Source organism: Triplophysa rosa, linkage group LG8, assembly GCF_024868665.1.
Source record: "Triplophysa rosa linkage group LG8, Trosa_1v2, whole genome shotgun sequence".
In the NCBI taxonomy this organism is placed as follows: domain Eukaryota; kingdom Metazoa; phylum Chordata; class Actinopteri; order Cypriniformes; family Nemacheilidae; genus Triplophysa; species Triplophysa rosa.
The window spans coordinates 9,916,773-9,932,928 of NC_079897.1; the positions used below are offsets into that span (position 1 = coordinate 9,916,773).

General features: G+C 38.7%; 3 protein-coding genes and 1 non-coding gene across 5 annotated transcripts in view; 2 read left to right on the top strand and 2 right to left on the bottom strand.

Moving 5' to 3' along the window:
- Nucleotides 1-1,096: 1,096 nt before the first annotated feature.
- On the bottom strand, nucleotides 1,097-1,178 carry trnal-aag (transfer RNA leucine (anticodon AAG)). Its single transcript has one exon. It is a non-coding gene; the product is annotated as a tRNA-Leu (tRNA).
- Nucleotides 1,179-1,510: 332 nt separating this feature from the next.
- On the bottom strand, nucleotides 1,511-4,107 carry LOC130558013 (F-box/LRR-repeat protein 12-like). The gene is made up of 4 exons (XM_057340205.1): nucleotides 3,953-4,107; nucleotides 3,662-3,737; nucleotides 2,519-3,237; nucleotides 1,511-2,260 (listed from the first exon to the last, which is right to left on the bottom strand). Exons 1-4 carry the CDS (start codon nucleotides 4,051-4,053, stop codon nucleotides 2,068-2,070), a joined length of 1,089 nt encoding a protein of 362 aa, XP_057196188.1. The 5' UTR covers nucleotides 4,054-4,107; the 3' UTR covers nucleotides 1,511-2,067.
- A 7,526-nt stretch (nucleotides 4,108-11,633) lies between these two features.
- leprotl1 (leptin receptor overlapping transcript like 1) lies at nucleotides 11,634-14,615 on the top strand. Its single transcript, XM_057340962.1, has 4 exons — nucleotides 11,634-11,793; nucleotides 12,726-12,801; nucleotides 12,883-13,069; nucleotides 13,323-14,615. Exons 1-4 carry the CDS (start codon nucleotides 11,778-11,780, stop codon nucleotides 13,437-13,439), a joined length of 396 nt encoding a protein of 131 aa, XP_057196945.1. The 5' UTR covers nucleotides 11,634-11,777; the 3' UTR covers nucleotides 13,440-14,615.
- A 599-nt stretch (nucleotides 14,616-15,214) lies between these two features.
- Nucleotides 15,215-16,156, top strand: part of LOC130558066 (early endosome antigen 1) — a 16,506-nt gene continuing 15,564 nt past the window's right edge. For both annotated transcript variants that reach the window (XM_057340290.1, XM_057340289.1), the window contains exon 1: nucleotides 15,215-15,358. In XM_057340290.1, the coding sequence (XP_057196273.1) occupies nucleotides 15,268-15,358 (91 nt within the window). In that variant the 5' untranslated portion in view covers nucleotides 15,215-15,267. The remainder of the gene's footprint in view (nucleotides 15,359-16,156) is intronic.

Sequence of the window (16,156 nt, forward strand, 5' to 3'; positions counted from 1 at the left end):
ACTAATTCCATTCAAAAAGTGAAACTTGTATATTATATTCATTCATTACACACAGACTGATATATTTCAAATGTTTATTTCTTTTAATTTGATGATTATAACTGACAACTAATGAAAATCCCAAATTCAGTATCTCAGAAAATTAGAATATTACTTAAGACCAATACAAAGAAAGGATTTTTAGAAATCTTGGCCAACTGAAAAGTATGAACATGAAAAGTATGAGCATGTACAGCACTCAATACTTAGTTGGGGCTCCTTTTGCCTGAATTACTGCAGCAATGCGGCGTGGCATGGAGTCGATCAGTCTGTGGCACTGCTCAGGTGTTATGAGAGCCCAGGTTGCTCTGATAGTGGCCTTCAGCTCTTCTGCATTGTTGGGTCTGGCATATCGCATCTTCCTCTTCACAATACCCCATAGATTTTCTATGGGGTTAAGGTCAAGCGAGTTTGCTGGCCAATTAAGAACAGGGATACCATGGTCCTTAAACCAGGTACTGGTAGCTTTGGCACTGTGTGCAGGTGCCAAGTCCTGTTGGAAAATGAAATCGGCATCTCCATAAAGTTGGTCAGCAGCAGATTTTCGAGCATCGACATCGACCAAGTTACTGAGCGTCTGATTGAAGAGGTTCGGAAATGCACGCATCTGTATGACTCCTCTTCGGCGGACTATAAAGACTGTCCGATGGCGGCGAATTCTTGGAGAGAGATTTCCTCTAACGTCGGTTTGGCTTCCATTGTCGTTTGCAAACACTAGCATACACACACACACAAAACATCGGCGAAGAAGAGCAAACCCATGAAAACACAAAGAGCCAACTAGCGTTTCGGCGGTGTAATTGCAGTATGACGCATACTCTCAACGCAGAACCATAAATGTTCACGACGGCGTCGTCTACGTACGTAGGCTACGCCGTATGTTACGGCGTAGGTCCTACGCAGAACCATAAACTGACCTTTAGCCAGTTGGATACGCGCTTCGAAGCATTGATTCGATCCTAAAGATTCGATACGGGTTTCGAAGCTTCATGAAGACTGTTTCGAAAGTGCCAATCACTAGTTATAATGCTTTGGTCTAGAAATTGCGAAAAGCGTTTGGCAGCGGTGGGATTCGAACCCGCGCCTCCGAAGAGACTGGAGCCTTAATCCAGCGCCTTAGACCGCTCGGCCACGCTACCACACACGAGTACGTCATGAACTCGCATGAACTAGCAAACTAGCATTAGTTTTTTACTGTGTAAAAGTGCTCATCAGCTGTTAAAGCACAAGACATGCTAGAAACCTTTTATTTTGACGCAAAACATTTATAACCGACTGACACGACAAAGCCCTCTTATACTTCAACCCCCTACCATAGAAAGTTAATTTCTTTCATGAACTCGTAATAATTAGGGCTCCGTAAAATATTTGTACTTTTTAAATGTGTTGCACCTCAAGGCTGTTAAGATAAAACACAACGAGAAGTAAAACCACAGTAAAACATATGTTGTTATTTGTGTTCTAACATAAACACAATAGACAAACAGGCCATTTTTATCGCTGTATTAGGTAAAAAACGATTCTTTATTACTAATAAGATTTTGCCAATGTAATATTTCCACTTCAGTTAAAAATGTTTCTTGTCTGAATCTCATCATCAATCTAAAATGCATTCTGAGTTCTTTGTCATTTTCATTGCTACAAATTTGAGGCAGTACAACAAATACACACATTACAATGTTTTTCTTCATTACAGTAATGAGGATTGCTTAGTTATCATAAAATAATGCAACAATACAGCAAAAGTCCCTATAACCTTTTACATTAATCAAAATATAATTTCTTAATGCTTTCTTTTGATTCCAAAGTGACATATGGCCAGACACGAGATTCACCCTAAACCAACAATTATTAAAACTGCAAGCAATATTCACATACAACAACTTTATTTCAAGTAAAAATAATCTAGTCTGCATTTATAAACAGCTCAAAGTCACAGATCTGAAAAACATGTTTTTGTTCTTGTCTGTTAAAGGCGCACGCACGCACACACGTGTAATGTCTCTGCAGTATAATTGTGTGTCTGTGTCAGTCGTTGTTTATTGTGAGTGTGCATTTGTTGAAACATACGGTGCATCGGGGGAGCAGTTCACATAACACGTGTCTAAACTTCATCACAGGATCATCTTCACTCTTCAGTCCGTCCGTCTCATCCTCTCTCACCTCCTCCTCTATAAACTCCACCTCACTGAACTCCAGCCTGCGCAGCTGTGTCAGACACCTGCGCAGTCAACATGACACGTCATATAACAGATAAAAGACCAATCATTTTCAGAAAACAAACCTTCAGTCATTGACTGTTCACGGCAACTGTGTAAATTGTTGTGTCCTTCTACAACTAAAATGTAATGCCAGTATTTAACTGTGATCTGTTATCAAGAACAACCTAAACTTGTAAAAATGTCAAATGAAAAGTACTTAAAGATTCAGTCTAGTTGCAGCAACAAAACATTTCGACTTTTTCAACTCGATCGCTCACCTGCAGCTTCTGAGCACCATCACTTGCGCCAATCTGCACGTGTGCAGACGCAATGAGCGCAGGTCTGGCAGACGGCCGACAGACAGCAGACCAGGACCGACCTCTTTACCACCCAAACTGAGACCCTCAAGACCGGGCCAGCCCCCGCCGAGACCCAGCGCTACCATCTGAGTCCGCTTGGATGTCTCCAGCTCCAGGTGTTTAAGGTGGGTGAGCGACTGCACCCCGGGGGGAACGCAGCCCTTCAGACCGGCTACTGTCACGCGGATCAGATCCCTCAGCTCCAGGTGGCTCAGGTGAGGCCACGAGCTGAGACTCTGCAGGTGCTGATCAGAAAAGGATGGTACGGTATCGAGAACGAGCGTCTGTATGGCCATGCTCTGGCCGGCGGATGAAGGCGCTTCGTTTTCTGTGGCAGTTCTGTCTGTTTCTGATCCAGAGGGATTCTGGGTAAAGAAAGCAGGTGGGACTTCACAATAATGCAGTTCCAGCACCTGTAAAGTAGGGGGCAGCAGAGAGCAGCTGTGTAAGCCGCGCAGGTCTGTGTGCAGCAGGCAGAGTCTGCGCAGACGAGGGCACTTGGAGGTCAGACCCTGCAGCCACGATTCAGTAAGGAAGGCACCGCCACGTGCAGACAACAGCAGACCGCGCAGACGCAGATATCGCAGGCCACGACCCAGATACTGACGCAGCAGAATCCACAGCACTCGAGATGGCACCTATTCAGCGTACACACACAAAAAACAAACATGTGAATGGATGAACAGTTTGTGCAAAGTTAAAATGGATATCCAATCCAACCTTCCAGTTTCAGTAAAAACAGATCAGCTCTCATTAACTGCTGACTGCAACCAAAGGTGTCCGTCTGCTCGAGTTAGTGACTTTTGTTTAGGAGTCCATAATTATAAAGTTCCTTTCTAATAAAGCTGGGTTTTGCTTAACTCCACTCCTGGGGGCCACACTGAGTCCTTCTGTATGTATCTCTTATGAGAGTTGATGGAGATCGCTCAGATAAATCTGAAGAAGTTAAACATACAGAACGAGCAGAGCAGTGTGGCCCACAGGACTGGAGTTGAGAAGAAGTGTTACACAGCAGCGGAAGTGAAGGTGAAACTTTACAGTCCAGATAAATGAACTTCTCACCGCTTTCCATGAGGACAGATCAACAGAACGCCACAATCTCTGATCCTTCACCAGCTGCTTCCAGCGCCTGCACACCCTACACACACACACACGCACGCACGCGCACACACACACGTATATTAAACGGCAACGCGCATGACGTACATCAACACACGCAAATGTTTAACACACATTTATGCGCGTACGTAAACACACAGATCTGAGTGACGATCATCATGCACTACATTTATCTAGTATGCTTTCCAATACAATCACTCGTATATTTTAAAACAGCCACTGTATGCTTCGTACCTGGAGTTGCGCACGAGTTCTCGCACATTTAAATAAGATAAAATGTCAATTAAAATGTTTTCCGGGAAACACTCCAGACTCCCGCATCTAACAGCGGCCATGACAGCCCGGATGGTTGTAGTGATGTTACGTTCGTGAACGAATCGTTCTTTTTGAACAAATCTTTTAAGTGAACGAATCGTTCTCGTTCACTGCCGGTCGTGAATAGGTGGAATACACCGACAGCCAATAAGATTGAAGCATTTCAGTCGCCTGCAAATGATGTCACAGCCAATCAGAGTTATTCCACATCTTTTTTTATGTTCGCTTGGACGTGGGTTCGAATCCTACCGCAAGCAACTCTGAAACATTGTTTTACAGTAATTTGTGCGTTATTTATGACATTTAAGCACGCTTTTAAAATGTAGAAATAATGACAAAGCATTAGTATTAAAATGATTTGAAAAGAAGTTGTGTTTAATGAAAATGTTGATAAGCATATAGAATATATTAATAAAATGAACGTTTTATTTATCAACACTAAGGGGCGGTTTCCCAGACAGGGTTTAAGCCTAGTCTCAGACTAATTTAAATGTGAGAGATGCCTTGGTCGAAAACAACTTGCACTGACATATCTTAAAATATATCACTGTGATTGTTTTGTCTCAAGATGCACACAGTAATATTTTTTTGTAAAGTATGTTGTTTAAAACAACTTAATTATCCTAATTTAACTAAGGCCTAGTCCTGGCTCAAGCTAATCCTTGTCTGGGAAACTGCCCCTAAATGTTTATTTACATTTAACATTACTTCGTAACAACAAACAGGTAATTGCAATGTATATTTGTATGTTTTGATAAAATAGTCTTAATGTCAGTGTAGAAAGTTTTTTGTTATCGTTTTCATCACTACCTGTATGTTATTATCCTTTAGGATTTTTTTGTTAAATTTACTTAATGACTAAATGTAAATGACTTAACTTATTAAACATAGGTAAAATAATAAGGTAAATGGCACCAAATGTGCATACATTTATGAAGAGTATTTGTATCTAAACTAATTACAATACAAAGGTAAGAAACAATGAAATGTATGTAGTTATTACATTTATAATTCAAATACGTCAGGTTGAATATATTTGCTATTTATTTACTGTATATATTTATAAATATAAAAAACAGAGTACAAGATAAATCAGTGTTTCTTAGTAGTTTTTATTGTTTTCTCAACACTTTAACAGGCAGAACAAACACAAGCAAAATACATTGACATGGGGAAATTTCTCATTTACTTTTTTCTGAAACCCATCTCTGTCTTTCCATGTTGTAAAATTGAGACTTCTGAAACTCTTTCCATGTCATCTCCTTCTCCGTACCCTGCTCTCTAAGACCTTAGGCAGATCAGAGACTGTGTCTATCAGCTCAGGCTGAGGAGGTAAACGCCACAGTCTTCATGGGGTTGCTCACAGGAGGACAGCCTGGCCACAGACCCATGGACTCCAGCTCTGTCGTCATCCAGATCCTCTGTTGATGAGAACACTTCCACTGATGTATGTCATGATCGTATCCAGGAAGCTGTCGAGCAGGAGCTCTCGTTAGAGTTGTGTGCCTAGGTGTGATTGAAAATGAGAAGAAACGATTTTTTCTAATGTAACTGTGCTATACAAAGAATAAGGTACATATTCTTATTGACATAACTGTAAAGATTCTCTTCTGAAGGGCAAATGAGGGAAAATAAACAACTGACCTGTGGGCTCAGATGTGGCACACGCGGACGGGCACACTGCTGCTGCTTCAACGGGTATTGTTGCAGTTTATACATCCGCGTCCCTCGGACACATTTTGCCCCCATTATAAAGGAAGTGTAACCATCAGCTCTGCTGTCCCAAATCTCCCTCCATGTACTCTTGGCACGAGCGCCGAAACCAAGCAGCTGGTCGTCCTCCGATGAGGCCACTGGTGCAGCTGGAGCTTTAGAAACACAGATCTCCACTGAACGAATAGGCCCATATCTGACCAAGCCGCTGTTGAGTCCGAGTCTGATCTCGTTCGTGAACGAATTGAACGAACTGGTACATGTCGTTCATGAAGGAAATGAAGGAGAGTGACACTGTAGGTCGGTCATTTAGCATGTGAGTCTCGTTCAGCAGTCAGCAGAAAGCGGATGCAAAGCGCAGTTACAGGTAGGCTACTTTGCACGCTTGTTTATTTAAAATACATCAACTTCACGTTTAACATAATCCCAGATTTATGAATGTGTAAGTGACCAAACAATTAACTTTTAAATTTTGCAGAAAAACCTTGTGCGTTGGTCATCTGAAGCACTAATTTAGACTTATTTTATTTATTTAATGAGTAGATCAGAGACACACATTTTAATAAAGCCTGTAATCAGTTTATACGTCCATTGATACGTTCGTTGACATAACACAACTCTTTTTCGCCACCTGCTGGCGTATTATGGAAATTGACACTGAACGAATCAGTGACCGAATCATTTTGGTGAACGAACTGAAAAATAACGAATCACTCAAATGATTCATAATTCCCATCCGGCAGCGGAACAGCGCAGCGCAGTCTGACTGGCGTGTGACGTCACAGAACGATTCCACGACTCTGCAGAAGACTGCTCATCAAAATGGTTAAAATGTTATATGTAACAGTTCATTTAAACTGAGTAATGGTACTTCCCCTAGATTTTTTAATCGTGGTGTAGGACAGGGTTGTCCTGTGTCCTCCTATTTGTTTTTAATTGCTGTTCAATGTCTTAATATACATATTAGAAGAAGCAATCTAAAGGGCATCACAGTTGGAAATAAAGAATTGATTATGAGTCAACTAGCTGATAATACTGCACTGTTTTTAGAAGACGTTTCTCAAATCCAGGTAGCATTAAATATTCTTCATTTATTCTGCAAAGCTTCCGGTTTGAATCTTAATCTTAATAAATGCAAATTACTTCCTGTTAAAAGATGTAGTGTCTTTTCAGTATGCGGCATTGCTGTCAAAAGCACTGTTACATACCTAGGTATACAAATAACTAAGGAAAATAGATGCAAGTTCAATTTTAATTGATTATTACAAATACAAAGAAAAAGCTACAGAGGGATTTAAGTATTAAAGGAAGAGTTCTGCTTACAAAAGATGAGGGATTATCTCCTCTTGCTTATGCAGCCCAATCTCTTTATTTATAAAAAACGGCTATGTTAAACTTTTATAATAAAGGTGGCTTACATTTTGTAGACTTTAACTCCTTAAATTATACTTTCAAAATAAATTGACTTAAAAAATATTTGAAAAATCTAGATTCAATATGGTATATTTTTCCACAATATGTTTTTTCACACTTTGGAGGTATACATTTTTTGTTAATGTGCAATTACAGTATATCATATCATCAATTTTTTGGCGTGGACTTTAATATACAAACACAATTTCACCCCCCATCTTTTTTTTTATTTGGAACAATCCAAATATCCTGTGTATTATAAACACAAAACTTTGTTTTTTGATCATTGGCTTCATAATGGATTGATTCTTGTTAATCAGTTGTATAACAACACGGGCTTATTAATGTCTTATTCTGAGTTCCTTTTAACATATCATATACCTGTTTCTCATAAAGACTTTGCTATAGTTATGGGAGCAATACCATGAGGTATAAACATGTTATTCAAGTATAGTAATCAGTCTCCACTTAGAAATGGGGGAGAGCGGGGTAAGTTGTCACACTGTTCATAACTCCAACACTAGAGGCTCTATCTCAAAAATCAAATAGCCACTTTGTGTGACTTCGTCTATGGTCAATTTCCTGTTCACATGTGGTCAAGATTGCTCTAATCTGAGGTTAGCACAATTTTCTTATTTTTCTGCTTAAAAAGTAAAAAATTGGCACTTTTTTATTAAAAATTTTAAAATTTTATGCAATACAACTTTGTTAGATATGAATGTTAAAAATTATTAATTTGCACAAATAGAGGAGACAATAACGTGTCTTTTGATACTTTAGCTGACGTGCTATGTTGAGATAACCTTGAGATTTAGCCAACATTAGCACACATGTCAGTTTGGGGCAAGTTGTCTCAATGACTTTGGGGCAAGTCGTCACATGTGACAACTTGCCCCAGTACAAATAAACACATAGAACATGCTCAAAAAACATTGTGATATTGTAATTTATTTGTAATTGCAATACATTTTTTGAAGAAAGGAAGGAAAGGCAGGAATTAAGGAAGGAAGGAAGGAAGATGGTTCGAAATTATCAACGAAAGACAGAGCATGGCAGTACACCACCTGACATAATGTTAAAGGCAGTCAGGCCGGTAAAGTTGCAGAACAAATCAATCAGAAGTACAGCGAAGGATTTTGACATAAATTACCGTACTCTGACTCGGTATTGTCAAAAGATTACCAGAGAAGAAATTGAAAGTCAGACAGCCATGCCAACAACAATGGTTGGTTATACAATGCCACTGAAGATTTTTTCACCTGATTTGGAAAAGCAGCTTGTTGAGTATATTACTAGGTCAGCTGACATTTATTTTGGTCTGTCACCAAGTGAGGTCAGAAAGTTTGCCTACCAGTTTGCTGTGGCACACCAGCTGAAGTTCGCGCCTTTCTGGGCAGAAAAAGAAAAGGCCAGCAAAGAGTGGTTTACAGGCTTCTTAAAGCTGCATACAACGCTGTCACTGAGAAAGCCAGAGGCAACTAGCCTTGCCAGGGCAAGTAGCTTCAACAGAGAGAATGCTAATGCTTTCTTTGACAACTCAGAGAAAGTGTTACGCAAATATGAGTTTGGACCAGGAGACATTTGGAATGTTGATGAAACTGGGGTCACCACTGTACATAAACCAGACAAAGTGTTGTTTGCACCATCCTACGTCACAGATCGCCCCATTCAGAACCCTGCCCTGCCAGACCCCAGCACCAACTCTGCTCTGCTTAGCATGCCTAGTTATGCTTCTGCTACCACCAACTCACCCTTACCCAGCAATGCTATTGCTGACAGCGGGCTACCAACTCCAGAGGACATCCGGCCATATCCAAAGGCTGGCCCCCGAAAACCAGCCAGCAAAGGAAGAAAACGACGCAAATCAGCAATTCTTACTGACACGCCAGTGAAGCAGCAACTAGAAATAGAAAAGAATAAGGCTGAATCTAGCAAAAAGCTGTTTCAAAAGAAAGGGAAGCAAGGGGGGGGGGAGTCAAAATCTGGACCTACGAAGAACAAGGCAGCTAAAAGAAGAAAAATCATGCAAGAGTCATCATCAGATGATGAAGAGTGCTTCTGCCTCGTCTGTGTGGAGCCATTTTCAAACAGTCGTCCAAAAGAGACCTGGGTACAATGTGTAAAATGCAACAAATGGGCCCATGATGCTTGCACCTCAGGCCAGGCAATTTATGTGTGCCAGAATTGTGACTCTGAAGATGAGTCTGATTAGTCCGATACAGGGCATCTGTTTTGTTCAGAGGTTAAACATGTTAAGTTAAGTGAGTTATCTGCAGCATTCCATTCAGTTATCATGGACCTATGTGCAAGCCAGAGAACGTTTGAGTTTAAAGTTCAAAGTAAAGTGGTCTTGCCACTTAATGTGTTTTGATTGAAATGTGTATTGTTTGGATTGAAATAATTGTTTTTCCAAATTCTCTAGGCATGATTGTTTATATTTCCAGTTCTGGTTTGAATTTAAAAATTCAAATCAATATTCACAATTAAGTAGTTGTGTTCTTATTTTTAGATAATCTAGTGTGACAACTTACCTGCCGATGGGGCAAATTGTCACAAGTGCACATTCTCTATTCAACAGTCTACAACTCCGTAATGAGATGAGATATGAAAATGTAATGAATACAATTTATGTGCCCAAGACGTCCTTCTTTCATTTGGTATGACATTTATACCATTGTGATGTATGGTGCTCAGTAAATGTTAGACAGTGTGAAAAGTGTGACAACATGCCCCGCTCTCCCCTGTTTCTTTTCCTGAGCCATCAGAAACCTATATAGGTAAAATATGTTTTTCTGAAAAAAAGGTTAAAAATGATTAAATAAGATCTCTTTTTCTTCAGGTTATTGTTTCCGCATCTCCTGTAATTCATTATTGGAATAGTTTTTTCAAAAATTTGAACTGGAAAAAGATTTGGTCTTTGCAAAATAAATATTTTCTCACTATTAAATGAAGTAAAGGAAGTGTCATTCAAAATAATTAATACATTTTACCCCGTCAAGCACTTCTTGTTGAAATATAAAAGTGATATTGATACAAGATGTTCATTTTGTAAAGTTGGCAAAGAAACAGTGTATCATTTATTTTGGTCATGCCATTATACTGAACATTTTTGGAAAGATTGAGAGAGTGAGAAAGAGAGAGAGAGAGAGAAAGAGAGTGGGTTCTCAATAACTTTTAAGGATATTATTTTGGGATATTATGAATCTGACTTGAACAATGTTTGTGTTATTGTTAATTTAATTTTTTTTCTTTGTAAATTTTACATACATAAATGTAAATTCGCAAATAATAAGCCATTATATAAGACCTTCCGAAAAGATCTTAAGTTATACCTGGATTCTATTTCACCTTCTTTAAATAAGAAAGCCATTAAGACGATTTCAGTTTGTAAACACTTTAATTTATACTGTATACTGTAACTGGTGTATAATTTAATTTCTTACCCTCATGTTTGGTTTGTTTTAATTTTTATTTTTTTTCTTCTCTTTTACTTGTGTACACTTCAATCTTTTTCTACGTTCTATGGTGATGATATGGAACATACTTTTTACATCCTTAATGCATTGTATACTTTGCATGTGAAAATGTTTACTTAAGTTTACCTGTATGTGAACATGTCTTGTATTTCTTTGAAGTTCAATAAAAAAAAGAAAGAAAAAAGAGGACTGCTCATCTCTGGAGAATGTTGTGGTGTTACAAAAGAATCCGTGAGACATCTTTTCTTTGATTGTATACATTCAAAAATGTTTTGGATTGACGTCTCTATTTTTTTTATTTGAATTAAATTGAAATTTATGATGTCACCATTGATTCTAAAAGTACAATATATCTTCTGGTACAACTTTTTATTTTATTTGGTAAATATCACAAACAATGGGCTAAAGCTATAAGCCAAGTTTTGAAAAATAAATTAAACAATAAGGACATATTTTAAGCAATATGAAAAACAAAAAAGCAAAAAAAAAAATTGTTTATGAAGCACTATGTTATGTAGTTAATTTTTTACCCTTGACATAAATTGTTATTCTTTTCACATTTATACCCCAAGTTATATTTCATGTAATTGTTTTTTTTCTTAAATGTTTTTGTTGTGAGCTGTATATGTTTGTACAAATGTTGTACACTTCTGTACTATGTAAATAAATAAAAAAGAAGACTGCTCAGTGCGTTTTGTAATGGATCAACGTCGCAGGCAAGACTGTCCTATAAACCCACACACGTTAACGGAAAAACTGCGTGTTTTCTGCATAAAAAGCACAATAACGTTATCAATGGTCTGTGACCTACGTGTAGTTCAAAATGTCTTGTTTCAATCAAGCAAGTTAGACTTCACTAGAATTATTTGTAGTGATGAGGACTTGTGAAGAATAGTTGTGTCAGTTAGTAATTTAACTTAATTTTGGTAAAACACTTGTGGAGACGTCACAAACGCATACATTTATAAAGCTCGTCCTCAACAAAATGGTGGCACTGCTTACCACGGTTCAGTGGCTGCTTTTCCGCTTACCGGAAGTTCTCGTGTCAAGCGCACGCGCAGTGCGGAGGCTTATCAGCGCGAGGAGTTTCTTCACATCGTTATTGTTAAATCTGTTCATTGTTGTGTTTATAAATCTACGCCATGGCGGGAATTAAAGGTAAGCAGCGCGTGTGTTTCCGGTGCGTGTGTGTTGTGATGACGCGGAACTATTTTTATTAGCGGTCTCAGATTTATATAAACACACATCCCCCCACACACAATATATGAATGTTTGTCTGTGAGTACAACAGTTCAAACAGAGTGTGTTCGAAACCATTTGTATTAAAATTCATAAACACTAATGCATTTGGATATATTAGGGAGTAAACAATTTCTTTCTTTCTTACACACATTACAGCTGATTGTGTGTTGAATCTCACGTGTGAATCCAACTTCATGTGGACAGAAATATAATTCTAAAGAATCAATGAGATCAATAATGTTCTCGTTCTGGCTTTACTGCATTCACTCACTCTTAACAAAATGAAACAAACAAATTACCCATGGTGCATGTAGTTAAACTGTATACAAATAATAAACAATCCACCAACAAACACTTTTACTATAATAAAACCATGGTTGATTTTTGTATGGGCAGTTCATCTGCATTTTTTCTGGTTTTGTTATTGTATTTGTATTGTTTATATTTGTATTATAATTGATATGTTGAAATCTATTTGTTTTATTATTAACTGGTGTGTGTGTGTGTGTGTTCATGTTTGTATATCCCGGTGGGGACCTAAACCTGAATACACACCAACACATGGGGACTCGTGTCACTGTGGGGACCAAAATTGAGGTCCTCATGGGCACAAAAGCTTATAAATTGTACAGAACAATATTTTTTACAAATCTAAAAATGCAAAAAGTGTTCTATGATCTTTAGGTTTAGGGATAGGGTTAGGGATAGGGGATAGAATATACAGTTTGTACAGTATAAAAACATTACGCCTATGGACTGTCCCCACGGGGATAGTCAACCAAAGCCTGTGTGTGTGTGTGTGTGTGTGTGTGTGTGCGTGTGTGTGTGTGCGTGTGTGTGTGTTTCAGCTCTCATCAGTTTGTCTTTTGGAGGAGCGATTGGACTGATGTTCCTCATGCTGGGCTGCGCTCTGCCCACCTATAAGTGAGTTTCACGTCCTCCTCGTTTTTCTGTTCCTTCACATAATGTGTTGATGTTGTTAACGTGTGTGTGTGTTCTGTGCAGTGCGTACTGGCCTCTGTTCCTGCTCTTCTTCTACATTCTGTCACCCATCCCGCACTGCATCTCTCGCCGTGTGGTGGACGACACGGACTCGGCCAGTCATGCCTGTAAAGAGCTGGCCATATTCCTCACCACGGGAATCGTCGTGTCCGCCTTCGGGCTGCCCATCATATTTGCTCGTGCTAATGTGGTAAATATCGAAGCCCTCGTGTTCACCCAGAGATGACATTCATGCCTTCGAAAGAGAAACGTAAACCAAGAGTCTATTATAGCATTGCATAATAGAAACGTTAACAAGATTTTACCACACTTTTACACGAGCAGAAGATACTTCTGCTTGTTGTGCATAAAGAGCGAAAGTGTTGCTTATTATTTGTGTAGCGGTCTGTCAGAGGTGTCCGATGGTTTCTGTATGATTTGTTCTGAATATTGAATGTTTTCAGATCGCCTGGGGAGCCTGTGCGCTCGTTCTGACGGGAAACATCGTCATCTTCGCCACCATCATGGGCTTTTTTCTGGTGTTCGGCTCCAACGATGATTTCAGTTGGCAGCAGTGGTGAAGCGTCAAGACTCTTTCTCATTTTGACACTGAAGTTTGTTTTACGCTGACATTACTATGGTTTTAATTTATAAATGCCGCCCATCGATACACGCAAGAAATCTGTGCAATAATTTTCTTCATGTCAGATACATCTGACCTCAGATAGGCATCGGTTTTGTTTGCTTGTTTTATGTTCATAGGCAAGTCCTTTCTCTTTTCTTGCACATGTGCTCTATGAATTCAGGTGGTCGAACAAAAACACTGACAACATCCATGTTTTGTGTAGTCCAATCCCTTCATTTCCAGCATGATGCTTTTAGAACAAAGTTACTGGCTTCTGTCCAAACATTGGTGTAAAACCGCACTTCGGCTAACTTGGCCAGAAACGCTCCAATCAGAAGTGAGAGAGTTCAGGACCTGATTGAGACCATCTTCATCTGCTATACAGCACTGATGTTATTCTGTTACCAGCCTTTTTTTAAGTTCAGATGTTATTTATTCATATGTTAGCTTTTCACTGATTGTATTCAGCGTGTCATTGTAGAATTTAGATTATTACGCTGAATCCTGTTTGTCATGTTAACTTGAATGATTCTGTTCTGTTTTATTTTTAACTTGCGTACGGACACATTTACAGTCTTGAGAAGATGTTGGTTTTCAAGAAATGAAGGATTCTATTTATTCACCAAAGGAGGAAAAAACAGTAACCATTAATCTGCTAACTATCAACACAGAAATCAAAGAGAGTTCATTTGTTTTAGATGTAGACTAGCTCATATTTGCTGTCATTTTAGCAGACACCCGCATTAGCTCAAATCTAAAGACAAGATCATGTGAGCGTCACGTGACTCCTTCAAAACTAATCTGGACGTCGTGAGAGTGCAGAGAGTCGTAATGAAATGAATCTTGGCCTCGTATACGTCAAACGTGTTCCTCGTCTCATTGGTTCACGTTTTCATCCAATGTAATAACTTGTTCTCCATCTCCGAAACATCACCAATCTGTCATATTTGTCATCCCTTCCCAAACAGATGACTTCCCATCATCTGGAGAATTCCCAATTTTCAAATCAAATATGTCAGTTAAATGAGTCGTCGTCAGCGTTTCACGTTGAGTTGTTTTCTATCACCGTCTGTGCAGACATGACAGAATGAACATTGTGACTTTTCTCCTTTGTCTTTTTTTAATAAATTTCATTTTTGAAAAAATGTTCTCTCTCTACCTGTTGTTCTTGATGAGGTCAAATCTCTTTAGACTGAAACAGTAGAAATTCCTTCATCTTTTTAACGTACTCAATCATTTGTGTCAAAGAAATCATTAAATGAAAGATAATGATAAATCCCTCGGGCAGGTTTTTCTCTCGGAATCTTTGGAAACGTCTTCTGGGTCACGGCCCGCTCCAACATGCCTGTGTTCCATTTCTCTCTGTTACGTTACATTTCATGAATAATTCAGATATTGAGAATGTCACAGAAACTTATTCAGATCACATTCACCCCAAAATCAAAAAGAAATACATGAATGCAAACCACATATTGCATAAAGATACAGCAGCATTTCTCTTGGATTGTTGAGGTGCTACATTAAAAAAAGTTCATGTTTTCATCAGTTTGAAGTATTATTATGATGTATATGTACATTACACTTCTATAAATCTTTTTTTCTTTTGTTGTGGTTTTGTGTTATGTCAGACCTCGTTGAATGTACAGACGGTTAGTTCTGTGTTTATGTATGAGGTTGAATATTTAAAGAGACAGAGCGATATTTAGCACCCTGGAGTGAAAGAAACCCGCGGTCATGTTTTCAGAGCAGCAGTGACGGACTGAGATCAGAACACTTCTGTGGTTATGAGGAGATTTTTTAGAGTTCACAGAGATGAAGATTATGGTCAGATTCAATATCTCACTGCCAAATGCATCCGACTGTCTCAAGAGAAAGGTAATAATGTGCTGAAAGACTTTTAACTGTGATGGCAACTAAGTTTTAGATGAATAGAAGATGAGTGTTTTGGGCACCAGTTGTTTTAAAAGGACAATACTGCAGCTAGACCAGCAGGAACGTGCCAGTTCTTATGTTGCTATAGGTCACACTTCATAATTTCATCTTTGTTTAGTTTAATCTTCTATTTCATTATGTACACATTCAAGATGCACGGCTGCTGTGTTAGAAATGTTTCGCAAGCTACTCACAGTTTCACTGCTCATTTAATCATGTACTATTTTAAAGGCTTTTTTCTACACAAAGTTTTTTCCGCAGAGTTTAAGATAAGAGTGTGACAAATGCAGTGTGTGTGCGCTTGCGTGTGTTGCTGCGACATGTGCAACATGTTGCAGCGAGTTGTAGCGGTTTTAGCTGCATGTTAAAATAATGATGAGCTTAGCTCACCAAATATGTTCACCACCAGATCTATCAAGATCACATCCATGAAATGAGTCATTTAAAACACCAATTTCAGTTAAGGAATTAGTTTAGCTCAAAGGAAAATACGTATGATAATCATTATTAAATATACATATTTTACAGTCTCTGATTAGTAATATAAAGCATAACTATACTTGTATGCATTCGTCCAGCGAATGCATCACTGATATTATATATGATATTATAACTTTACCAAACAGGATTTAGAGCAAAGGTAGCAATAATCAAGCACAGTTTAAGTGACCAAGTATATGCTGTAGGGCGGCGTGTGTGCTGCTGCAGTGTTGCGACGAGTGCAGTGTGTGTGTGTGTGTG

Excerpts from the sequence above, each read along its gene's own strand:
- LOC130558013 (XM_057340205.1), bottom strand. The coding sequence starts at position 4,053 with ATGGCCGCTGTTAGATGCGGGAGTCTGGAGTGTTTCCCGGAAAACATT. Across the intron at positions 3,738-3,952 it reads GAACTCGTGCGCAACTCCAG|GGTGTGCAGGCGCTGGAAGC; the intron begins GTACGAAGCATA and ends GTGTGTGTGTAG. Across the intron at positions 2,261-2,518 it reads ATGGTGCTCAGAAGCTGCAG|GTGTCTGACACAGCTGCGCA; the intron begins GTGAGCGATCGA and ends TTGACTGCGCAG.
- leprotl1 (XM_057340962.1), top strand. Across the intron at positions 12,802-12,882 it reads TGCGCTCTGCCCACCTATAA|TGCGTACTGGCCTCTGTTCC; the intron begins GTGAGTTTCACG and ends TGTTCTGTGCAG. Across the intron at positions 13,070-13,322 it reads TATTTGCTCGTGCTAATGTG|ATCGCCTGGGGAGCCTGTGC; the intron begins GTAAATATCGAA and ends GAATGTTTTCAG.